General features: G+C 42.8%; 1 protein-coding gene across 2 annotated transcripts in view; it reads right to left on the reverse strand.

Moving 5' to 3' along the window:
* The window catches only part of SETD2 (SET domain containing 2, histone lysine methyltransferase), a 121,222-nt gene extending 99,553 nt beyond the window's left edge, over positions 1-21,669 (reverse strand). For both annotated transcript variants that reach the window (XM_075547238.1, XM_075547237.1), the window contains exon 1: positions 21,417-21,669. In XM_075547238.1, coding sequence (XP_075403353.1) covers positions 21,417-21,487 — 71 coding nt within the window. In that variant the 5' untranslated portion in view covers positions 21,488-21,669. The remainder of the gene's footprint in view (positions 1-21,416) is intronic.
* Positions 21,670-22,603: the final 934 nt, after the last annotated feature.

Here is a 22,603-nt window from a genome sequence, read left to right on the forward strand (position 1 = left end):
CAAATATTTTGAGAATGATGAGGACAATAAATACAAATGTGAGGGCAACAAATGTTAAAAATGTGCTTAACACAAGGGATGGATGGATGGATTGTGATAATAGTTATACGAGCCCCCAATAAAATGATTTTTTTAAGAAACAACAACGACAAACACTTATAGGTAGCAGCTAACACCATTAGGTAACAAGCTGGGCAGCAGGGCCCACATGGAGGAAGCACACCGGCCTGTGCGATCACAAGCTGTCGAAGGAACCAGGTATAAGGCATCATCAGAACAAAAGAATCTTACCACAGTGAATGAAGGGGGAAGTGCGGAGTAGAGATCCAAGGCCCATTTGTCGGCCCCTGGAGATCCCCTTGCAGAGGGGTCTTGGGGAGGAGATGAGTCAGGGTGCGATGTAGCACCAATGAAGAATACAGCTTTCCTCTAGTTCTTAAATGCTTCCTCCTCCCCACACCCCACAAGCCCCCACTATCATGATCCAAATTCTACCTTGCAAGTCTGGCTAGACCAGAGGTTGTACACTGGTGCAGATAGGAGCTGGAGGCACAGGGAATCCAGGGCTGATGATATCTTCGGGACTAGGGGTGAGTGGCGATGCTGGGAGCGTAGAGGAAGAGTGGGTTGGAAAGAGGGAACTGATTACAAGGATCTAAATGTGACCTCCTTCCTGGGGTACGGACAACAGGAAAGTGGGTGAAGGGAGATATTGGACAGGGCAAGATATGACAAGATAAATAATTTATAAATTATCAAGGGCTCATGAGGGAGAAGGGAGCGAGGAAGGAGGGGGGAAAAAAGGAGGACCTGATGCCAAGGGCTTAACTGGAGAGCAAATGCTTTGAAAATGATGAGGGCAATGAATGTACAGATGTGCTTTACACAATTGATGTATGTATGGATTGTGATAAGAGATGTATGAGCCCCTTATAAAAGATTTTTTAAAAAGGTAACAAGCTGATAGGACACTTCTTAATGGATGGAGCAAGCTGACCACCCCAGAACCCACTGATCAATTTTGACAACACTAAGGCAACCATGTGACTGCTGAGATTATGTATTGAGTAAAACTATTAGAAGGGATTAAAAGGATCTAATAAAATGACAAGTTTCAGAAAAAAATCTAAAGAACAGAAAAACATGCTAAAGAACAACCTAAGGACGAATACAGTCAAAAACAGAGTGTGGGAAATTCTTTAAGAAAATTAATCTAGTTTATGCAACAGATAACTGTTATAAGACTATTACAGATTGAGATTTGAGCTCTCGTAACCAAATGCTCATTTATTTTTAATCTGAGCAATCAAGTTCTTGGCCACTTTAATCATGGAGGGAAGTGTCATCATTAGATTGCTATCCACCGCCATTGTAACTAATAATGAACCTACACAGGTTTCTCAAGACTGAAGTTTTTATAGCAAACTACACCATCTTTCAATCCTATAGCAGGTGGTGGGTTTGAACTGCCAACTTTAGGGTTAAGCAGTTCAACACTTATCTAATATTCTATGACAAAGAATATCACAACCTAGGAAGAAATTTGTATAACTAACAGAAATACACAAAGGTTAACACGATAGAGGCATGTGAAAGTTGGACACTGAATAAAGACGACGGAAGAATTAAGATATTTGAACTGTGGTGCTGGAGAAGAAAACTCAAAGTGCCATGGACTGCTAGAACAAACTGACCTGTCTTGGAAGAAGGCCAGAGTGCTCCTTGAAGGCAAGGATAGTAAGGCTTCATCTTCTGGACATATTGTCCCTGGAGAAGGACATGTTTGGTAAGTAGTGGGGCAGCAGAGGAGAAAGCCCTCAAGGAGATGGATTGACATGTGAGGATGACCGAGGACCAGCCAGTGTTTTCCTCTCTTGTGCAGAGGGTCACTATGGGTCGGAATCGACTCCATGGCACCTAACAACAACATAATAGAAAGACTATGACTTAGAATTTAGGGTTACTAGGCAGCTGAGTTTCATGGCTGTATCTACACTGATGAGAACCACGAAAATGAAAGCTGAGACTATGTAAACACCATAACTTGCTGTTAGTTGCCATTAACCCATTCAGACTCTACAATACCATGTGTGCAGCGATCTGCTCTCTAGGGTTTTCAAGACTTTCTGAAGTAGATAAAAGGGATCTCTGAAGGAACTTCTCAATGGGTTTGAACCACTAACCTTAGGGCTATCAACTAGTACAATTGGGTAATAACTATTTGTGTCACCCACGTACATTAGGGTCCCAAAACTAAAAAGTCACTGCCACCGAGTCAATTCTGACTCACAGTGACCTTATAGGACAGAGTAGAACTGCCACTGGGAGTTTCCGAGACTACTCTTTACAGGAGTAGAAAGTGGCTGGTGGTTTCAAATTACTGACCCTGTGGTTAGCCGACCAACAAGTAACCACTACACCATCATGGTTCCTAAAACCCCAGATGTGGAGGGAAAACTGCTTAGGATAAATATCTCCTCTGCAGCCTTTCTTTCTTTTTGTTTTTTAATTTAATCATTTTATTTGGGACTCCTACAACTCATCACAATCCATGCACACATCCATTCTGTCAAGCACATTTGTTCATTTGTTGCCATCATCATTCTCAAAACATTTGCTTTCTATATGAGCCCTTAGTATCAGCTCCGCATTTCCCTCTCCCTCCCCGTTCTCTCCTCCCTCACGAACTCTTGATAATTTATAAATTATTATTATTTTGTCATATCTTTCATTGTCCAACATATCCCTTCACCCACTTTTCTGTTGGCCGTCCCCCAGAGAGGTTATATGTAGATCCTTGTAATCGGTTTCCCCCTTTCCACTCCTCCCTCTCTCTACCCTCCCGGTATCGTCACTCAGCACTGGTCCTGAAAGGATCATCTGTCCTGGATTCCCTGTGTTTCCAGTTCCTATCTGTACCAGTATACCCCCTCTGGTGTAGCCAGATTTGTAGAATTGGGATCATGATAGTGAGGGAGCAGGATGCATTTAGGAAATAGAGGAAAGGTGTATGTTTCATCATGGCTACACTGTACTGACTGGCTTGTCCTCTTCCTGCAACCCTTCTGTAAGGGGATGTCCAGTTGCCTACAGATGGGTCTTGGGTTCCTAATCTGCACTTCCCCTCATTCACAATGATTTGATCTTTTTCTTCTTTGATGCCTGATACCTTATTCCTTGGACACCTCGTGATCACACAGGCTGGTGTGCTTCTTCCATATGGGTTTTGTTGCTTCTGAGCTAGATGGCCACTTGTTACCTTCAAGCCTTTAAGACCCCAGATTCTATATCTTTTTATAGCCGGGCACCATCAGCTTTCTTCATCACATTCTACTGCCTTCTGTTCAGTAGCATGTCCTAATTGCTATTCTCCCCCACTGTGTGCTCTCAAAACACTGCATGGAAAGGCATCACAGTATATCATCTATCAGCCTGGTTATCCTAGATATGAATACTAACTCCTACACTTTATCTGAGTTACAATAGGAAACAGAGACCCGGTAATTGATACAACTCTAACAGTAACACCATAAACGCCTGGGTTATAGACTATGAGCAATTTATACTTTAATGTTATGTAAAATTACACTCACTTTGAAACTATTTAACCAAACCCACCGCTACCCTTAACTTCACCAAAAATTCATTATAATGGCCTTCACTTGTTAGATGTGCATCTTTTAAATCACTGAAACGGCTTTGAGTATTTTCATGCACTAGCCACTGCCTTATGCCAAAAAGTGTATTCGAACTCATAGTGACCCTACCAGGCACAACAGAACTGCCTCATAAGGTTTCCAAGCCTGTAAATCTGCAGGAACAGACAGCCTCCTCATTCTCTCTCAGGATAACTGGGAAGTTTGAACCACTGATGTTTTGTTTGCTTTGTTGTTGATGATGTTTTTAACAGTTTTATTGGCATAAAATCCGCCTATCATACAATTCAATAGTTCAATCACATTAAGAAGAGTTGTACAATTTCTACCACCATCAGTTTTAGAACATTTTCTTCATTCTTGTACTCATTATCAGCTCCCCATTTCCTCCAACCTCCCCTGACATATCCACTAGGAACCATTAATACACTATCTCTACAGATTTGCCTATTCTGAATTTCATATGCAGAAAAACATTGAAAAACTAACTATTAAAAGTAAAACAGATAAAAACCTTAATTGGAAAGCAGAAAACATTAAAAATACAACTAATTGAAAAGGATCGTTAAGGAAGATCAAATGATAAGATGCTAATTTTAACCTAACTGCATCTGCCAACAATCCACTTTCCAAACCATGGTGCATGATATCAAAGCTATTTACATCCCTGGCCCATGGTCAGAGGGGATTCAGCAGGGGTTTAATTCATGTGTATTTCTCCTTTACTCATAAAGCCTGGCACAAGCATATTGTTGTTAGGTGTCATCAATTCCATTTTGACTTACAGTGACCTTACATGATAAAACAGCGCAGTTCCACGGGGTTTTCTAGGCTGTAATCTTTATAGGAGCTGACTCCAGAGTGTTTTCTTCCTCACAGCCACTAGGGAGGTTTAAAACACCAAACTTTGGGTTAGCAGCCAAGCACTTACCTATTAATAGGTAACCAATGCTGATCTCATGAAAAGCTGTTTGTCATTAGCCACTGTTGTTAAGTGTCATCAAGTCATTTCCAACTCATAGTGACCCTATAAGACAAAGAAAAACTTCCCCGTAGGGTTTCCAAGACTGTAATTCTTACAAAAGCCGACCGACACCTTTCTCCCCCAGAGCAGTTAAGTTTGAAGCATCAACCTACCAGATCAGCTCCCAAGGGGTTAACCATTACACCACCAGCACCTTGGCACAGACTGCCATCAAGTTGTCATAGCGACCCTATAGCACCACAGTGGTTACTGCTGGAACTGCAAGCTTAGCAATTCGAACTCACTAGCCACTCTGAGGGAGGGCTTTCTGCTCCCATAAATAGTTAATAGTCTCGGAAACTCACAGGGGCAGATCTATCCTGTCCTATAGGGTCTGTGGCCTTGAAATTTAACTCCACAGTTTTTGGCTCATAATGACCCTTTAGACAGCAGAGTTCCTAAGACAATAACCTTTACATAAATAGATTGCCACATCCTTCTCTCCCAATGCAGCTGGAGGCTCAAGCCACCCACTGTGCTGAGTGCTTTAACTACTGTACCACCAGGACTCTTTGGCACATGGCTAGAGCTCTATAAATTTTAGTTATTTATCTGTAAGAATCTTTGATCAGCAATAGCCTCCACTATTAGAAAACAAGATCCACAAGAGCAAGGGCCTTACCTTGCATAACCCTCAGAATCCTGACACTGAGTAAGTAATTTTGAACGATCAAACGAGAAGTAAAAAAAAAACCAAAGAGAGAGAGAGAGAGAGAGAGAGAGAGAGAGTAGAAATTAATAGAGATAGAGGCTGATAACTGTGGCAAAGATCTGGAGTAGCCCCAGAGGGAAAAAGAAAAGGCTATTAAGACTCAAGTCAAAAAAAAACAAAAACAAAAAAAATTTAAAAAATTAAAACAAACAAACAAAAAAGACTCAAGTCTAGGCCAGTGACAATCTGGTGTGTTACTTATCCACAGGACAGATACTGCGTAGACTAACAACTTCTTTTAAAAAACCTCAAAAGTCTGATCAGTTCTGATGCATAGCAACCCTATAGGACAGGGAAGAATTCCCCTGTGGGATTCTGAGACCCTAACTCTTTATAGGAGTAGAAAGCCTCGTCTTTCTCCAGAGGAGCACCTGTGGTTTCGAACTGCTGGCCCTGCAGTTAGCAGCCCACTTCATAACTTACTACACCACCAGGACTCAGTACTAATAACTTAGAAATGTTTATTTAAAGAGTCCCTGGATGGTGCAAATGGTTTTCTTAGCATCTAAAGGTTGACCATTTAGAACTCACCCGGCGGCACTACAAAAGAAAGGCCTGGCAAACTACTATAGAATTCAGCCAATAAAACTCTATGGAGCAACTGACTAGTCTGTAACATATGGGTTACCAAGAGATAGAATCTACTTGAGAGCAACAGATTTGGTTTTTAGTTTTAGAGCTGTTGTTTTGTTGTGTGTTTTTTTGTTTTGATTTTTAATCATTTTATTGGGGGCTCATACAACTCTATCACAATCCATACATACATCAATTGTACAAAGCACATTTGTACATTCGTTACCCTCATCATTCTCAAAAAATTTGCTCTCCACGTAAGCCCCTGGCATCAGCTCCTCAGTTTCACACCTCCCTCCCCACTCCATTTGTTTGTTTTTAATAGCAACTCAATCTTAACTAATAATCACCAGGTTTGTACTTTTTAAACTCTATTCTGAAATAATTAATGATTCACAGGAAGTTTCAAAAATAGCAGAAACCCTACATACCCTTCACCCAGCTACTGACCCTAGGGTGACATCTTTTACAGCATCAAAAGAAGGAAATTGACATTACCATTAGGTACAGATCTTGTTCACCATTTTAGAATCTGCAGTCATACTTATCTGTGTGTGTAGTAATATGTAATTTTCTATTTTTGTATTAATTCATGTAACCACCACCACAATCAAGATATGTAACTGTTCAGAGGACTTGTAGTCCTTAACTTATAAAGTATTTCAGTTACAATGAACTGCATTCATGACTCCACTGTTGTTGTTTTGTATATCTTATTGTTGGTATATGTGCTACATGTAATCTTGCAACACATAATTTGCTTATACCATTCTAAGGTTTATATGTAATGTTTCCAATCTTCAAAGATAAAATTTAAAAATCAGATTTATAACAATACTAATTGGGGGGAAATGGAGGGCTGTATTCAACTTACAAGGAGTCCTGGTGGTGTAGGGGTTATGCATTGGTTCAAAATTATCAGCTGCTTCCCCCAAAAAAGATGAGATTTTCTACTCCCATAAAGTTTTACAATCTCAGAAACCCACAGGGGCAGTTCTACTCTGTCCCATAGGGTTGCTGAGTCAGAATCCACTCAATGGCAGCGATTCTACTTATATCAAAGCCATCTGACAACTAAGACATCAGAACAAATCTCCATCATAAACTGGGATACCTATAACTCAATTTTATCATGTTGCAAAGGTATCAGTTTACACAGATTGAAAATTGAAAAGAAAGAAGTACTGTTCTTAATGAAAGTTTGAGAGCAGGCACAAATTATCCTATGTGGAACCCATAGTTGTTTATGGGTTCTCATTTACAGCTTAAATGAGTTTTTGTACAATCACTGCCAGAGTCACTTCTGACTCACAGCAACCCTATAGGGCAGGGCAGACTGGCCCTTGTGGGTTTCTAAGAGTGGATTTTTACAAGAGAAATCCTTTTTCCTACAGAGCAGTTGGCTACAGCCCCCTGTACAATCCACTAACCCAGCCAAACTCACTGCTATCCAGTTTATTCCAACTCACCGAGATTCTTTGAGGTAGGGTAGAACTGCCCCCTTTGAGTTTCCAAGTCTCTTCTTTCTCCCACCACTGCCACCCCCTAAATAACTGATGACTGAATTATACGTTTTTCTTCTGAGCTAGTAAATATCAAACCTGGTGCTGTCAACTGATTCATATAGAGACCCCATGTGTTATCCAGTAGAGCTGCTCCACAGAGAAATCTTTACAGAAGCAGACTAAAAGAGCTCTCCTTCATAGTGCCACTTGGGTTCAAACCAACATCCCTTGTTACTAGATCATAAACCAAGTATGCCACCAATTCAAGCATCTAGGAGGGCAGTCTCACAAAGTTTGTTGAAAAATTCCATCTTCCTTAACACCGTTTTTCCATGAACTTATGAAAGCCCACTGTCATCTAGTCAGTAGCAACTCACAACAGTCCTATAGGCCATCCTATAGGGCGGAGCAAAACTGCTCCCCTAAGATTTCTGAGGCTGTAAATCTTTGCAGGAAATGACTGCCTCATCTTTCCCCTGTGGACCAGCTAGTGAGTTGAGTTCTCGATTCAGTCGCTGCTTTTTGTAATGTTAGGGTTTTACTGCTATCAAATGCCCCCCCCAAAAAAAAATAATCAAAGTGTTTATCTGGAGCTTTGAGAAAATTTTCATACTTGTTTGTGAAGATCCAATTAGAACCCTGAAAACATTTCGCCTTTGACACTAATTGGTATCTGGAGAGTGAAAAGCTGAAAAAGAACTGTTATTCTGTTGATGCTGGTTCCTATGTGTTGACCCACCAACATCATCTATGTAACACTGGAGAGAGCACCTCTGTAGTACACCTTCTTCCCCACAATCCTAGACCCAGTTTCACAGCAACTCCTGAGAGAATCCAGTACCGGTTGGCCCCAAACCCCTCCATCAGAGGACCTAGCATCAGAACAAGCCTCTAGAACCTAAGCAGTGGTTCTCCACCTTCCTAATGCCGCGACCCTTTAATACAGTTCCTCATGTTGTGTTGACCATCCCCAACCATAAACTTATTTTTGTTGCTACTTCATAACTGTCATTTTGCTACTGTTAGGAATCGACCCATAGGGGCCGAGACCCACAGGTTGAGAACTGCTGATGCTAGAGTCTAGGTTCTGGTAACCACACCCTCTTCCCTTTTTTCTCCTTAGGGTGGGTGGCTACTATTTCTGTTACTACACCCCGTTTCCTATTTTTTCAGTTCTCCTAATCCAATTTAAACAAATCTGACAAATTGGTAAATAAGAAGCCCTTCACTCAAGTTCTAGTTCTGACACTAAAACAGCTAGGCAGAATAATCTGAACCTCTTGGGGCCTCCCTTAGTTTATAAAGTCGGAGAAGAGTAAGTTCCCTTGTGCTTTAAAATCAGTGAGTTAACATCATAAAAGTTGGGAACAGGGAGAAGGAGACCTGGGATAATGTAGAGAGTCCTGCTGTAGTCCCTGTACGAGCTGGGCTGCTAGCCATAAGGTCAGCAATTCAAAGATGAGGCTCGCTGATCCTATAAAATGGTATGGCCTCAGAAAACCACAGGGGCAGTTGTAGTCTGCCTGTAGGGTCGCTATGAATTAGAATTGGCTCAGTCGCGGTGGGTTTAAGTTTTGTGTAGTCCCTGGGAGCTCTGATCATGTAGTGAGTGATGAACTGAGTGGTGTGTGTTGGGCTGACTGATAGCGGTGATTTGGTGTTCAAAGCCCTTTATATATTTGTTCCACTGATATTCTTCCTCTGGAGACCTAGCAGTGTAAGTGGGCTACAACTTGAGCTGACAACCACAAAGTCAACAGTTCAAACCCACCAACTGCTCAGCAAATGATGAGGCTTGCTGCTCCAGTAAAGATTTAGAGTCTTAGGAACCAAAAACGGCAGTTTACTCACGTTTCTATGAGTTGCAATCAAGTAGACAGCAGTGAATTTGCTTTCTGAGTCCAGGTAGCATAATGGATTAACCACTGGGCTACCAACTGTAAGCTCAATAGTTCAAATCCTTCAGCCACTCCAGGAAAGAAAGATGAGGTTGCTTGCTCCTGTCAAAGACTTAACAGTATTGGAAATGCTAGGGAGCAGTTTTACTTTGTTCTATAAGGTTGCTGAGTCAAATTTAACCTGATGGTAGTGAGGTTTTTTTTGTTTTTGTTTCGGTAGTCTTTATGCAAGGGTAAATTACTGAATGTGGTTCTTCAGGCCAAAGTTTCTAACTCCCATCAAATGACCTTTTCCTGCATGGGTCAGGTAAGAAGGTACGGGAAGATTTTGATAGGATTCACCTGTAATAGTTGAGCTAGACTTCCCTGAAATGCCGCCTTGTTGTGTGTAAAATAAAGGAGTCATCTCATTACCAGCAAGAGCCAGGAGTGGACCACATCCTCAGGACCCAAGATTCCTGTGAAGTGAACCTCCTGACTTCAAAAGACAAGCTATACAATAACAGAGAAGCACAAGAAACCAGGAGCCAGAGCATGCAATAGAGTGATGAACTTTCCAACCTACAGAGCAAGTAATAAAAACTGAGTGCTTTTATGCAGGAGGCTGCCTTGTGGATTGGGGCAACTCTGGGTACTTAATTGGGGAAGCTGAGCTTGCTAACCCACAGTTAGCATCCCAACACATAACCACTCTTCCACCAGGACTCCTGAAACTTATAATCGACACTAGCAATTAGTAATACTACTATTGATAGGTATATTTGCTGTATCAAGAAATCAGAATAGTATTAGCTATGAAGAATTAGGTCATTTCTATCACTAATTAAGCATGTTTTACTATATATCCAGCTGCTGAGATTCAAGTCCTTATCAACACATTCATCCTGTTCCTTGTTTTTTTCAGTATGTGAGTCTACAAAATCTCTTAGGTTCTAAATACAGAACCAAACAAGTCTAAATCGTACAAGAAGGTGGAAGAATGCCAAGATGGCCAGACTCCAGAGGAATTTTAGATGCTTTGTATTAATAACCACCAAGCTTCTTAAAAGTTGGAGATTTATAAAAATATACATATAGACAAGCATATGTGGACAATACTGATGCAAACAAAAATGCGTAAACAATAGATACATCTCACAAAAGCATGCTAACAACAAAATTTCAGAGGAGGTAACGAGTAGAGAAGTCAATGTTCTGAAATTGGTGTGGCAATGACTGCACAACTCTTAATATGACTGAACAATTCAATTGTATGGTATGTGAAGTATACTTCTTCTTAAAACTTTTATTTAAACATTTTATGAGGGGCTCATACAACTCTTATCACAATCCATACATAGACATACATCAATTGTATAAAGCACATCTGTCCATTCTTTGCCCTAATCATTTTCAAAGCATTTGCTCTCCACTCACTTAAAATTTTTTTAAACGTTTTTTTATTGTAGCAATCATACACATGACACAAAAAAATATTTGGGCAGGGAGGCTCCATCTCGACCTTCAAGTTCATAGCCTATGATATCAAGTCTTCTCTAATAGGGAAGAAAAGTACTCAAAGGAAGGTAACCAAGTATTTGTTTCTTAGCAGTCTCACTGGCAGGTATCAGAGCACTACTACAATTGGGGAACAATCTTTTTAAACAGGAATTCAGAAGGTTTGTGGGAAAATTCCATTCCTATGTGCTCTTTCAAGCCTCCAATTTAAAACACCAGTCACTGTCCAGTGTACCCCCACACAACCAGCTCCATTCAGTGAGTAACATTGCTTACAGAAATTTTTGTTACTCTACCAAAAGATTACATTATACTTTTCAAAAATGTGACAATTGGTTTCCTAATTATGTTTTATTTTTTTAATTAATATGGTAAGTTTAAGCTTAATCTTACCTCAAAGCTCCCTCCCATAACCTAGTACAATCAGCCTATCACTAGCCTTATCACCCCAAAATAGTTCTACATGAAATGTTCGCATCTGACAAGAGCATTCTAAAACAAGTTTATCTATAGAAATGAGGAAAAGAAACTAAATAACCACTAGCTTGATGAAAGTAAAACAGTCTAGCAAATTAAACAAAGTACAATCATTACACATAAACTCAAAAGTTGTTAGATGTCCTCAAGTTCCAACTCACAGTGGCTCACAGTACTCACAAGCTCTGGGAACGGCTCCATGCCACCTCCTACACTGTATCTTTAAGAGACCTGATCAGCGGTCCTTGGGTTTGAGCCACTGGGTAGGTTCGAATTTCCAACCTTTGGATTAGCAGTTGAGCACTTAACCATTGGGCATCAATCCTCCTAATCCAGAGTTCCGAGGTTCCAATATATTTTATTAACATAAGATCCAAATATGTCACAAAGTAATTTTCTCTCATTTGAATTCATGAAAGCATACTTCAAAATTTAAGTCCAATTATAAAAACACATGTCTATGGTATCTTCCGTCTTAACTTTGTTGACTAGTTTCAAGTCAACCATTTGTAAGAAACCACAACTTTTAATGACTTCTTTAAAAATAATCAAGTAGTTAATGTACGTAGGGTAGGCAGAAGTTATCTATTTCCTCCATCAGCACTATAGAAAATAAACTCTAAACAAGCTCGAATCAAAGTCTCTACCCACTATCACACATTACATAATCACAAATAACTACATATACTCTTTACTGTAGAAAAACACTATTTGGAAAGAAACATTTTCCACAAAGCACAAAATGTCTTTAGGCCTTTTTAAACTGCTTGATATGACAACCAAGCAACTTCAAATAACTTAAATCTATTATACTCATACTATGGAATACTGTTCAACAGTTTAAAAGGATGAAGACATCTTATATGCAAATGAAAGCATGCAGATGACACATTAAACAAAAAGTAGAATATGTGTATTTGTATAATTCCACTTTTGTAAAAACTAAAGGAAAAGGTCTAGAAAAGTACATACCAAATTGTTACTACATTTACTTATTTATCAACTATTTTGCAATCCATCGTTTCACGTTTGTAAGTTTAAAAAAATCTACGGTATTGAACTGTTCTGCACTAACCTTAATTTCCACCCCACATCCAGCAAGGGGCCTGCAGAGCCACTCACATCTAACAGCTCCTTCAGAAGACCTTCTGCCAGTCCCAGAGCAACGAAGGGATTTTCAAGAAGCCTTTGAATGGCCAGAGGGACCCAGAAGTGGCTGCTACCCTCTAATAAAACACCCTGGAAACACCAAATCTTGTGAGTAACTGGGGATATTCCAGGCCCTGGGGCTGCCGCAGAAGCCGATCAGCCCCTCCTCCTCCATGGCCTGGGCTGCTGAGCTCCGATTTTGAACAATTTCTGGTCTCCAAGCTCTAGTTCTTAGATTCCAAGACCTCTAAGACCAGTAGTGCATTCCTTGAAGAGGGGAGGAACACAAGGTCATGGGCACAGGTAGCAATCCCAAAGAAAATCAATCAATCTCTCTCTCTCTCTCTCTCTCTCTCTCTCTCTCTCTCTCTCACACACACACACACACACACACACACACACACACACACACACACACCGCAATCCCAAAGAATCTCTCTCTCTCTCTCTCTCTCACACACACACACACACACACACACACACACACACACACACACAGCAATCCCAAATATCTCTCTCTCTCTCACACTCACACACACACACACACCACACCCCCACACACACACCCCTCCCCCAGGCTCCAGGGCAGATCAAGCACCAAGCTCCCAGTCAATACAGTGGTGCTGTGGGCACAGCAGTTCCAAGTGTCAAAGGGTCCTGGTTCACGGATTATCTCCACATATAACACTAATTTTTGCATAATAACTTGGATCCTAACCATGGTTATTAAGTGAAGAGTGGGTGTAGTGCTTACATCTACAATGTAGGATTTGGGAGGTGAAAGAAGCAGCGGTATTAAGGGACAATTTTTACTTTTTCAGGAACCCTGGTAGAGTAGTAGCTACACATTGGGCTACTAACTGCAAGGTTAGCTGTTTGAAACCACCAGCAGACCCATGAGGCTTTTTACTCACCTAAGACGATGCAGTCTCAAAAACTCGCAGGAGCAACTCTATTCTGTCGTATAAAGGACACTTAGTCATAATCAACTCAATGGCAGTGAGTTTGGTTGTTGGTTTTTTTCCCCTCTAAACATCTGGATTATCTGACTTTTTGTAATATGTGATTACTATTTGGCAATTTCAAACAGAACAAATTTTAAACATACTCAAACAAAAACCAAAAACTCACTACCACAAGGTGGTTTCCAACTCATAGTACCCTATAGGTCAGGGTATAACTGTCCCTTCAGGTTTCTGAGACTGTATAGTTCTTGAGGGGAGTAGAAAGCCTCATCTTTCTCCTGCAGAGCAGCCAGAGGTTTCAAGTTGCTGACCTTGTAGTTAACAAGCCCAGTTTAGAACCACTATGCCACCAAAGCTCCCATACATACTTACTACACTTTGGGTTGTTGTTTTGTTTTTTTTAACTATCACATTTCTGGCTAGCACAAAGAAACAATAGTGAAGTCCCCCCAAAATTTTTAATTTAAAGTTATCCTGAGATATAACATTATTAAGAGACAAAATATTTAAATGCAACATGTGGTTCAAGATGATTTTGGGTTTTTTTTAATCGTTTTATTAGGGGCTCATACAACTCATCACAATCCATATGTACATCAATTGTGTAAAGCACATTTGTACATTTATTGCCTTCATCATTCTCAAAACATTTGCTCTCCACTTAAGCCCATGGCATCAGGTCATTTTTTTTCCTCCCTCCCCGCTGCCCTCTCCCTTATGAACCCTTGATAATTTATAAATTATTTTGTCATATCTTTCCCTGTCTTAACATTTGTTGTTGACAGGACAGTTCTACCTTGCCCTAGGTGCAACCATGGAGTTAATGGCAGTAAGACTTGATAGATTTTTCTAAAAGGACACAGGATGATCACAAATACTTACAATAAGGAAGAATTAAGAAAAGCTGCGAGAAAAAGCCAGGAAAATTGTGCTGAGACCATTTTTCCCTATTACAATTATGCGTTTACCCATTCTTCAAGAACATGGGCTGACCCATGAGAATTTCACTGGGAAACCTTACCCCATCCATTTAACAGTCCTGATTGTGCACTTTCAGATCTTTTTCATCCCTCCAAACTCAAAGGCTCACTGAAAGGAACATCATCTGAGCCTCTCCAGGATCCCCAAAGGGGGTGGTGGTTACTCGTTGGGCTGCAATCCAGTTGGCAGTTCAAAACTACAAGCTGCTTCCCGGGAGAAAGACAGGGCTTTCTACTCCCATAAAGAGTTACAGCCTTGGAACTGAATCTTTAAAAAAAAAAAATTAAAATGTTACAGCCTCAGAAACTCACAGGGGCAGTTCTACCCTGCCCTAAAGGGTCTCTATGAGTCAAAATTGACTCAAAGGCAGTAAAATTGACAGGGAGAGGATGGCCAAAGTGCTATCTAAATGTAGTGTGTATCAAAGAGCAGAGAATTTTTAAGAGGAAGACTGAGGGAAGTGGAAACACTGCCTTCAGAAAGAAGTGAACAGCCCTAGCCCAGCAGCTTCACATTTTGATATTTTCAAATAAAAATCTATGACATTATAGCAATAAATAAAAAGTAAACATTTGATGTTTGCTTTCTAAGAACTTTTTGAATTTATTATTTATTACTGAAGTAACACTTTCATGAATGAAACTGATTTACTCCAATTAATATTCAATTTATATTCACATCAAATCAACACACATCCATAGAGATAGGTAAACCACACAGAGAATTTCGAGATTAGGAGGCTTAGAAGAAAATAAATTTGGAAATATAGATAAAAGCATAAATAGTAGGAGGTAAATTAACCAGTTTCTGTAATTTTCATTGAGGAAATCAAAATGTTTCAAAATGACACGACTCATAGACCTACTGTATCTCTGAGATCAGTGAATGGTTGTAGGCAGGCCCTCACAGAAACACATTTATCTCATTAGTCTCTTTAAAAAAAAAAAACATCTAATCAAAACAGTGGCTTTCAAGGAGATCTGCTGGGCTAGTTAAACTCAAAGCAGAGAGGTCAGCTCAGAAGGTTATAACAACTGTTTCTTTTAATTCCAAGGGGAATCTTGATAGATTGTTCTCAAAGGACAGAGTATGCTCACAAGGATATATAGGAAAAACTTTCATAAAAACTGAAAATCGCATGAGGAGAAAAACACCAGGGAAGTTGAACCAAGGAACTTTTCTCATTCTTCAAGGATAGCATGGACTCCTCTATGAGAATTTCATTAGGAAATCTTACCCCATCCACCCAACTCTGATCTTGGCCCTTCAGATTTTTGTTTCCAAATTTCTAAGAACTTCTGAAAGAAACACAGTTTGCATCCCTCAGGAATACCAAAGCTGCCATTTGACATGCGGTCAGAAGCACAGAAGTTCTCTTCAAATGAGTACTAAAGAGGAGACTTCACGGCTTCACAAGTGTATAGACCTACATGGAGCACATGTCAAGAAACAAGTTTCATGTTTTTAACATTTTAATAAAGATTTCTATGATTCTGTAGCAATAGGTTTTTTTACTTACCTACATATCTTTCCTTCCAAAACTAATAGTAAAAGAGCCAACTGTCCAAATTCTTAATTCTTCAGAAAACCATCTGCAGAAAATACTGATACTCATTTTACAAATAAGAAAATCAAGACAAAGTTATTTAAAAAAAAAACCTTCCCTGATGCACACTAGTGCAATTCTAAATCAGGAGTTCTAGTCCCAGAGCCCAGGGGCTTTGACTGTTTTGGTATTCAAACAATGTTGGCATTCTGATGAAGCCTGTAGATTCCTTCTCAGTCTATAAATGCATAAAATAAGATACATATAATTTACAAAGGAAACTAGGTATATTAAACAAACACAAAAGGTGTAATACAGTAATATATGTACTGCTGATGGGTATCACACCAAAATTAAATTCACTGCCATCCCTTCGATTCCGACCCATAACTACCCTATTGGACAGGAAAGAACTGCTCGAGAGTTTCTGAGGCTGTAACTGTTGATGGAAGTAGAAAGTGCAGTATTTCTCCAAAGAGGATGGTGCTTTCAAAACAGCAGCCCTTGCAAATCACAGCCCATAGCAATAACCACTGCGCCCACTAGGGCTGCTCGGTCTCACAGCTACTACTAACTTCAATCTAATGATCAACATAAGCAACACTTTGAGATCCTCAACAAACCTAATAGATAAAAATATTTGAGTTTTCTACTAGCAATACAATCACAAGCATGCTGAGGTGGTTTACATTAGTCATTGAAAGACACGCCAGATAATGTTGCTGTTGTCAGGGTGTCATTCTCTTCCTCTGTACCACCATCCTGACATTCATTCTTAGATTTCGGCCCATTGTTGCAGCCAGTGTCAATCCTGCTCACTGAGGGCCTTCCTCGTTCAATGTCCCTTTGTCAAGTATGATGTCCTTCTCCAAGAACTTCTCTCTCATGACAACATGTCCAAAGCATGTAAGACACAATCTCACCATCCCTGCCTGAAAGGAGCACTCTGGCCATACTTCTTCCAAGAGTTTTTATATTCTTCACCAGCACCTTGGTTCAGATGAATGCTTTTATTCAGTCTTCCTTATTCAATGTCCAAAATGCATATGAAGTGATAGAAAATACCATGGCTTGGATCAGATGTACCGTAGTCCTCAAAGTAACATCCTTGCTTTTCAACACTATAAAGAGGTCTTGCAGTAAAATTTCAGATTTACCGAATGCAATGTATCACTTGATCTCTTGACTACTGCTTCCATTAGTATTATGAAGCAAGATGAGATGCTGGTCAACTTCAACTTTTTCTCTATTGTGATGTTATCTATTAGTCCAATTGTGAAGATTTTGGCTTTCGTTACATTGAGTTTTACTTTTTGGCTGAAAGCAGAACGAGGTAATAGTCCCTCTAAATTCACAGATGCAGTCTATATTAAGAGCCTCCCTGCCCATTAAATTACGTAGTTGCCAGAGTGGTTTTGACTAATATAACCCCTATCAAACAGTCCTATGGGGTTTCTGAAGCTGTAATTTTTACTGAAGCGAATGCCACATCTTTCTCCCATGAAATGGCTGGTGGCTCTAACCGGTAACCGATTAGCAGTTGACCAAGTAACCATGGCTTGCGTTAGGTTGACTCATCAGGGTTCCTAAAAACCCTACGCTGCCTGCACATTGAAACCATTCTCTTAATACTGGGGGCTGGGGGATAAAGGAGAGCTGATATCAAGGAGCTCAAGAAGGAAGAGAATGTTTTCAAAATGCTTGTGGTAGCAATTGTACAACATTGCTTGTTGTGATGGAATTATGGAATGATGTATTAGCTCCCAATAAAATGGTTTTGAAAATATATATAATAATTAAATTTAAAAATAATAAAATGACCACTTCTTACTCCTCCTCTGGTTCTTACATTGGGGCCCTTAGTGATCATTCAGTCCCCTATCTTTGAATACTGCTTAAGTTAATAACTACACTCAAAGCACAATTTATATCCAGGGAAGACATTTTTCCTGAACTCCAGGCTTGTCGAACATAAATCCCAAGCTTACCTAATCTAAAACTGAACTCAATCTATCCCCCAAACCTATTCTTTCTTCCCAGTCATCCCCATCTTAGTCGATAGCAAGTCCATCTTTTCAACTGCTAGCCAAATCTTGGAATCATCCTTGACTTTGACATGGCACATCCAAACCATACTGATTTTTTCTAAACATATCCAAGAATTTCTGACAATCTCCTGTTTACCACCTTGGCACTACAAGTCACTACTAGCATCTCTCACCTTGATTACTAGCCTCCTTAGACATCTTTTTCAACCATTCTCGCCAGCAACTGGAATGATGCTTCTGAAGCTGAAAGCAGACCATTAAAGTTACTCCTTTACTCAAGATTTCTAGCATAGTCCTTACAATAGCTCTAGAAGCCTCTACAACATCTGTCCCTCAACGCATTACCTCCCTGCCTCAATATCCTATTACTGTTTCTTACTCATTCCAATCTCACCATAGGATAACTAGAATGCTTCAAGTCCCTTGTACCAGCTGTTCCCTGTGCTTGGAAATCTACCCACTCTCCCACCCCCACCCCCACCGCCCCATGCCTAATTTCTGCCCTTTAAGAGTTTGCCTAAACACCACTTAATCTTGTCCACCCTACCTTATTAGACTGTAATCCTCTGGCCGGCAATTCTGAATTCTTACTCGGCTCCATTTTCCGTAGCATTTAGCTTTGAACATTTATATAAATTACATATTGCCCTTCAGAAGCGCCAGATTTTGTTTTGTATACTCAATCAAGCTTTGTGTGGCTGTTACACAATAGATATTCCTGTGTTCAAAATTCAACACCTCTATCTGCTTGCCTAGCTTCCTCATTATGAAAATTAAATGGATCCAACTGACATAGTGTTCTCATATCTGGCCCTGGGTCAGACTGATAGTGGACACCTAGTGCACAGACTCAGGTGATTACATGTAATCATTACATTTTCACCTGAAACACAATGGCCTGAGCCAGGGAGGGAGGGGCGAGAAGGGGTGGGGGAACAGGTCCTACAGCGGTGTATGATTAAAAAGTTAAATATAAAACAAATACAAAATCTTGCCCCCCCCCCCGTTATCAAAATGAATTTGTTTCAAGCTTCAATCTCTTCATTTAACCATGTTAAAATCTAAAAAGGGCAGTTAGTTATTCTTTCCCCCTCACCCTAATCTTTTCATGCTTGATTTAAATCCCACCTCCTAAATTGTTCCCTAGCTAGAAGCACTTACTATTCGCCAAGTGCTTTTTGTGCATTATCTCATTTAATCCCTCCAAAAATCCTGTGGGGTTGCTACCATTACATCTACCTCAAAGTTGAGAAGCTGTCTTTTGTTCAATGTTCAAATCCTGGTCTGTTTCGAAACCCAGTTTTTAACCCTAAGTTAGAGAGTCTCTCCAAAACAGCATGAGTAGTAATCTGCTAATTTAGCTTATACGCACTGCCTCACTTAACTAGCTACCACTTCAGGCTCTTCATCCGTAAAACAGCCGATAATGTCCCAGGGTGCGTACCAAAAAGTCCTTCTAATTCTTAACAAGATTATGGCAGAAAATGTTTTACAGTCCTTTGTAGATTCCTAGGGGACATTAGCACTAACTTGATCACTGTTAAAAATACGAAGCAGTAGAGACGGAAAAGTGGTAAAAAACAAAATCCCCAAGACTGTGTAAAGAAATAAAAGTCTTTGGCTCCTTCTGCACCTGTGTTCACCAAAGACAGACTTATGATGTTATTTCTCCAAAAGTTATAAGAAAAATTATCTTTGTCCCCAAGTGTAAGGATGTGCCACTGAAAGTTTCTAGCCTGTGTGGAATGAATTGGCAAAAGTAATTGACTACAAGGCACTTAGCCCGTTCGGGAGTTAGGGGTTACTTGGTACAGATAGGCTATGTCTTTACTGAATCATGACACATCATTCCTTTTGTTGTTGAAGTTTTCTAGTCTCAAACCAGCCTGTCATACATGAGTTTGTAATGAACTGACTGTGCCGTACGTCAAAATAATTCATCTGAGCTAATGTTAACTACCTTAGGCAAGAACCCATGAAAGGAGAAAGCCATGCTGAGTCAACTACTCCAAATAAGAGCTGGTTTTTATTTTAGATTTTCAAAGACGACCATCAACATCAGAACAGAATTATTCTGTGTTGCGATCAAACTTTAGGACTCCTATCAAGTCCAATAAACATTTCTGAACGAAAGTGAAAAGATTTGTCAAGAAGCTCAAAAGCAGTCATATCGCAAGTGTGTAGAAAGGACAAAGCTCATGGAATCATTCTGGTCAGAAAGTGAGTTTCCTTGGATCCTCTTGTCAAATGTTATGAATGGGAATCCTGCGTGGTCCAGACTTCAAGTAGAGTGTAAGTGTGACTTTTTAAAACAATGGTGTCGGAAGGCACAGAGGAAGAAGAGGTGGCTGCAGGCCTGGGAGCAGAAGCCTCTCAGGTGTCCATCCAATATAGTAGCAGATGCAAGAGCCAACAGAAATGTAGAAGTGCCCTGTCTGGGCTGGAAAAATACTACCGGGAGAAACGACATTTCAGTTTTCTAGAACACTCTCTCCTCAGAGAATCCTCACCGGGTTCTTGGTTTTTAAGTCTTCACAAGGGTAGAGTAGAAAGTCATCCATTTAGGGTAAAAGGGTCCAGTTACCGAGGCAGTGGCTTGTCCGAAAGTGTCGTGTGCATGCAAATCCCATCATCTGGAAGAGGATGTAAGCCACTTTCGACGGCTTTCATTTTCGAGTGGAAAAACCAACCCCGTGTCACCTCAGCAGCGGGGCCACACAAGCCTCACCACCATTACAAAACCCAAGTGCCAAGGGTGCAGAATCGGAAGCTGAAAGCACAACGTGGTAGGAATCGAGTTTCCAGGAGGTAAAATCAACGCCGAGACGGCAGCGTGGACCCCCGAGCGGCCCAGAGGCAGGCGACGCACGCGAGGCCCTTCCGGTGCGAGCTGCCGCCGCTGGGCGCCCGAGCGCCGGACTGAGTTTTCACTCGAGCCCGGGGATTCGCGGCCTACCCTCCGCCCCCACCCCCACCCCGTCCCCCGGCCGGGGCCCGCGCCGGCAGCTCCGCGGACACAGTCCCTTCGTCCGCAGTGGGGTCTGCGCGGGCCGCGAAAGCAGCCGAGCCTCTGGAAGGCCGGCTCCAGCGAACGCGGCGGCGGCGGCGGCGGCAACGGAGGCCCTGGCCGCCCCTCCCCCAACAGGCCGGCCCAACCGCCGCGGCGACGCGAGCGGAGGCGCCCAGGCAGGGCCCCGCCGGCCGGCGGCAGCGGCCCGGAGCCAGGCAGCCCCAGGCGGGGGCGCGGGCCTGCGCCGCGGCCGGCTGCGCGAGGCCGCCCCGGGCCTGTTACTCCTCGCGCCGGCCCGCGCCTCCGCTCGTCAGGTCGCTCGGCCCCGGGCTGCGGCGGCCGACGGCGGCAGGAGGCCACGGGGCTGGTACTTACTCGGGAGTCGGGTGCTCGGGGTCATAGAAATCCCCCATTTTCGGAGGTGACTGCGGCGGCAGCTGCTTCATGGGGAGCGGCCGGCGGCGGCGACGCGAGCCCCCTCCCCGCGGCGGGCGACGCGGGGGAGGGGAGGGGAGGGGAGGGAAGGAGGCCGCTGGTCCGACCGCGGCGGCGGCGGCGGCGGCGGCAGGGGCGGCCCGCGTCGCTCGCTCGCTCGCTCCCTCGCTCGCTCGTTCCCTCCCTCCCTCCGGCGCCCGCCCGCTCGCTCGCCCGCCCGCCCGCCTCTCTCCCTAACACAAGGAGCGACGCGCACCCCGCCCGCCCCACGGCCGCACAGGCTCGGCCCCTTAAAGAGACACGCACGACACGCCCGCCCGCCCGCCCGCCTCCCGTCAGCGCGCCCGCAGCGGCGAGCGAGGCCCCGGGCAGGCGCGGGCGAGGCGGAGCGCTGCCCAGCCCGGCCCCGCGGCCACTTTCCCGCGGCGGCCCGTCGGACGCAGAAGCTGCTCTTCCGGGCCTTCAAGGGGCGAGGCTACGACCCTTCCCGCCCGCCCGCCCGCTCGGGTTGCTTGCTGCCCGCCTGGACGCCGGCCTTCCTGACCCCGAGGAACCGGCCCTTCCTGAGCCTCGGGGGTCCCTCAGGTAAAGCGGTCATCTGCCTCCCTGGCCTCGCCCCCCACCCGCCCCCTCCGCGGCTTACTTCGCCTCCTCGTCCGCTCCCCGTCGCCACTTGAACTTCATCTCGGCCGCCGGGGAAACGGAATCGCGCGGAGGTGGAGGTCCACCTCCCTCCCGGCCCCTTCCTCTTCGCCCACCTCCCACCGCGGTATGGCGCCCACACACCGGTCACCGGGCCCTGCACCCCCAGGCTGGACCCCCACCCCCGCCCCTGCAAAAAGAAAAAAAAGGAGGCACTGCCCCAGCTCGCGTCGCCTGCGTGGCTCAGGAGGACTTGCAGACCGAATCCCGTAGGAGGAAGTCTTAAGAAGTTACAGATGCATCGCTCGCTTGCAGCAATGACGAGGTGGCATTCAGTAGGGTACCTCGAAAAGGCTGACGGTTCCTAGTTCGTTTGGGAAGGAGAAACCGGGATGCAGCAATGCCTTAGCTGCTAAACTGATGCGCGATGGAGGCGTGTTTGGGTGGCAGTAGATCATTACTGCATGCGAGGTTCCTAGGGTTCC

This window comes from Tenrec ecaudatus, chromosome 4 (genome assembly GCF_050624435.1).
Source record: "Tenrec ecaudatus isolate mTenEca1 chromosome 4, mTenEca1.hap1, whole genome shotgun sequence".
Taxonomy (NCBI): Eukaryota; Metazoa; Chordata; class Mammalia; order Afrosoricida; family Tenrecidae; genus Tenrec; species Tenrec ecaudatus.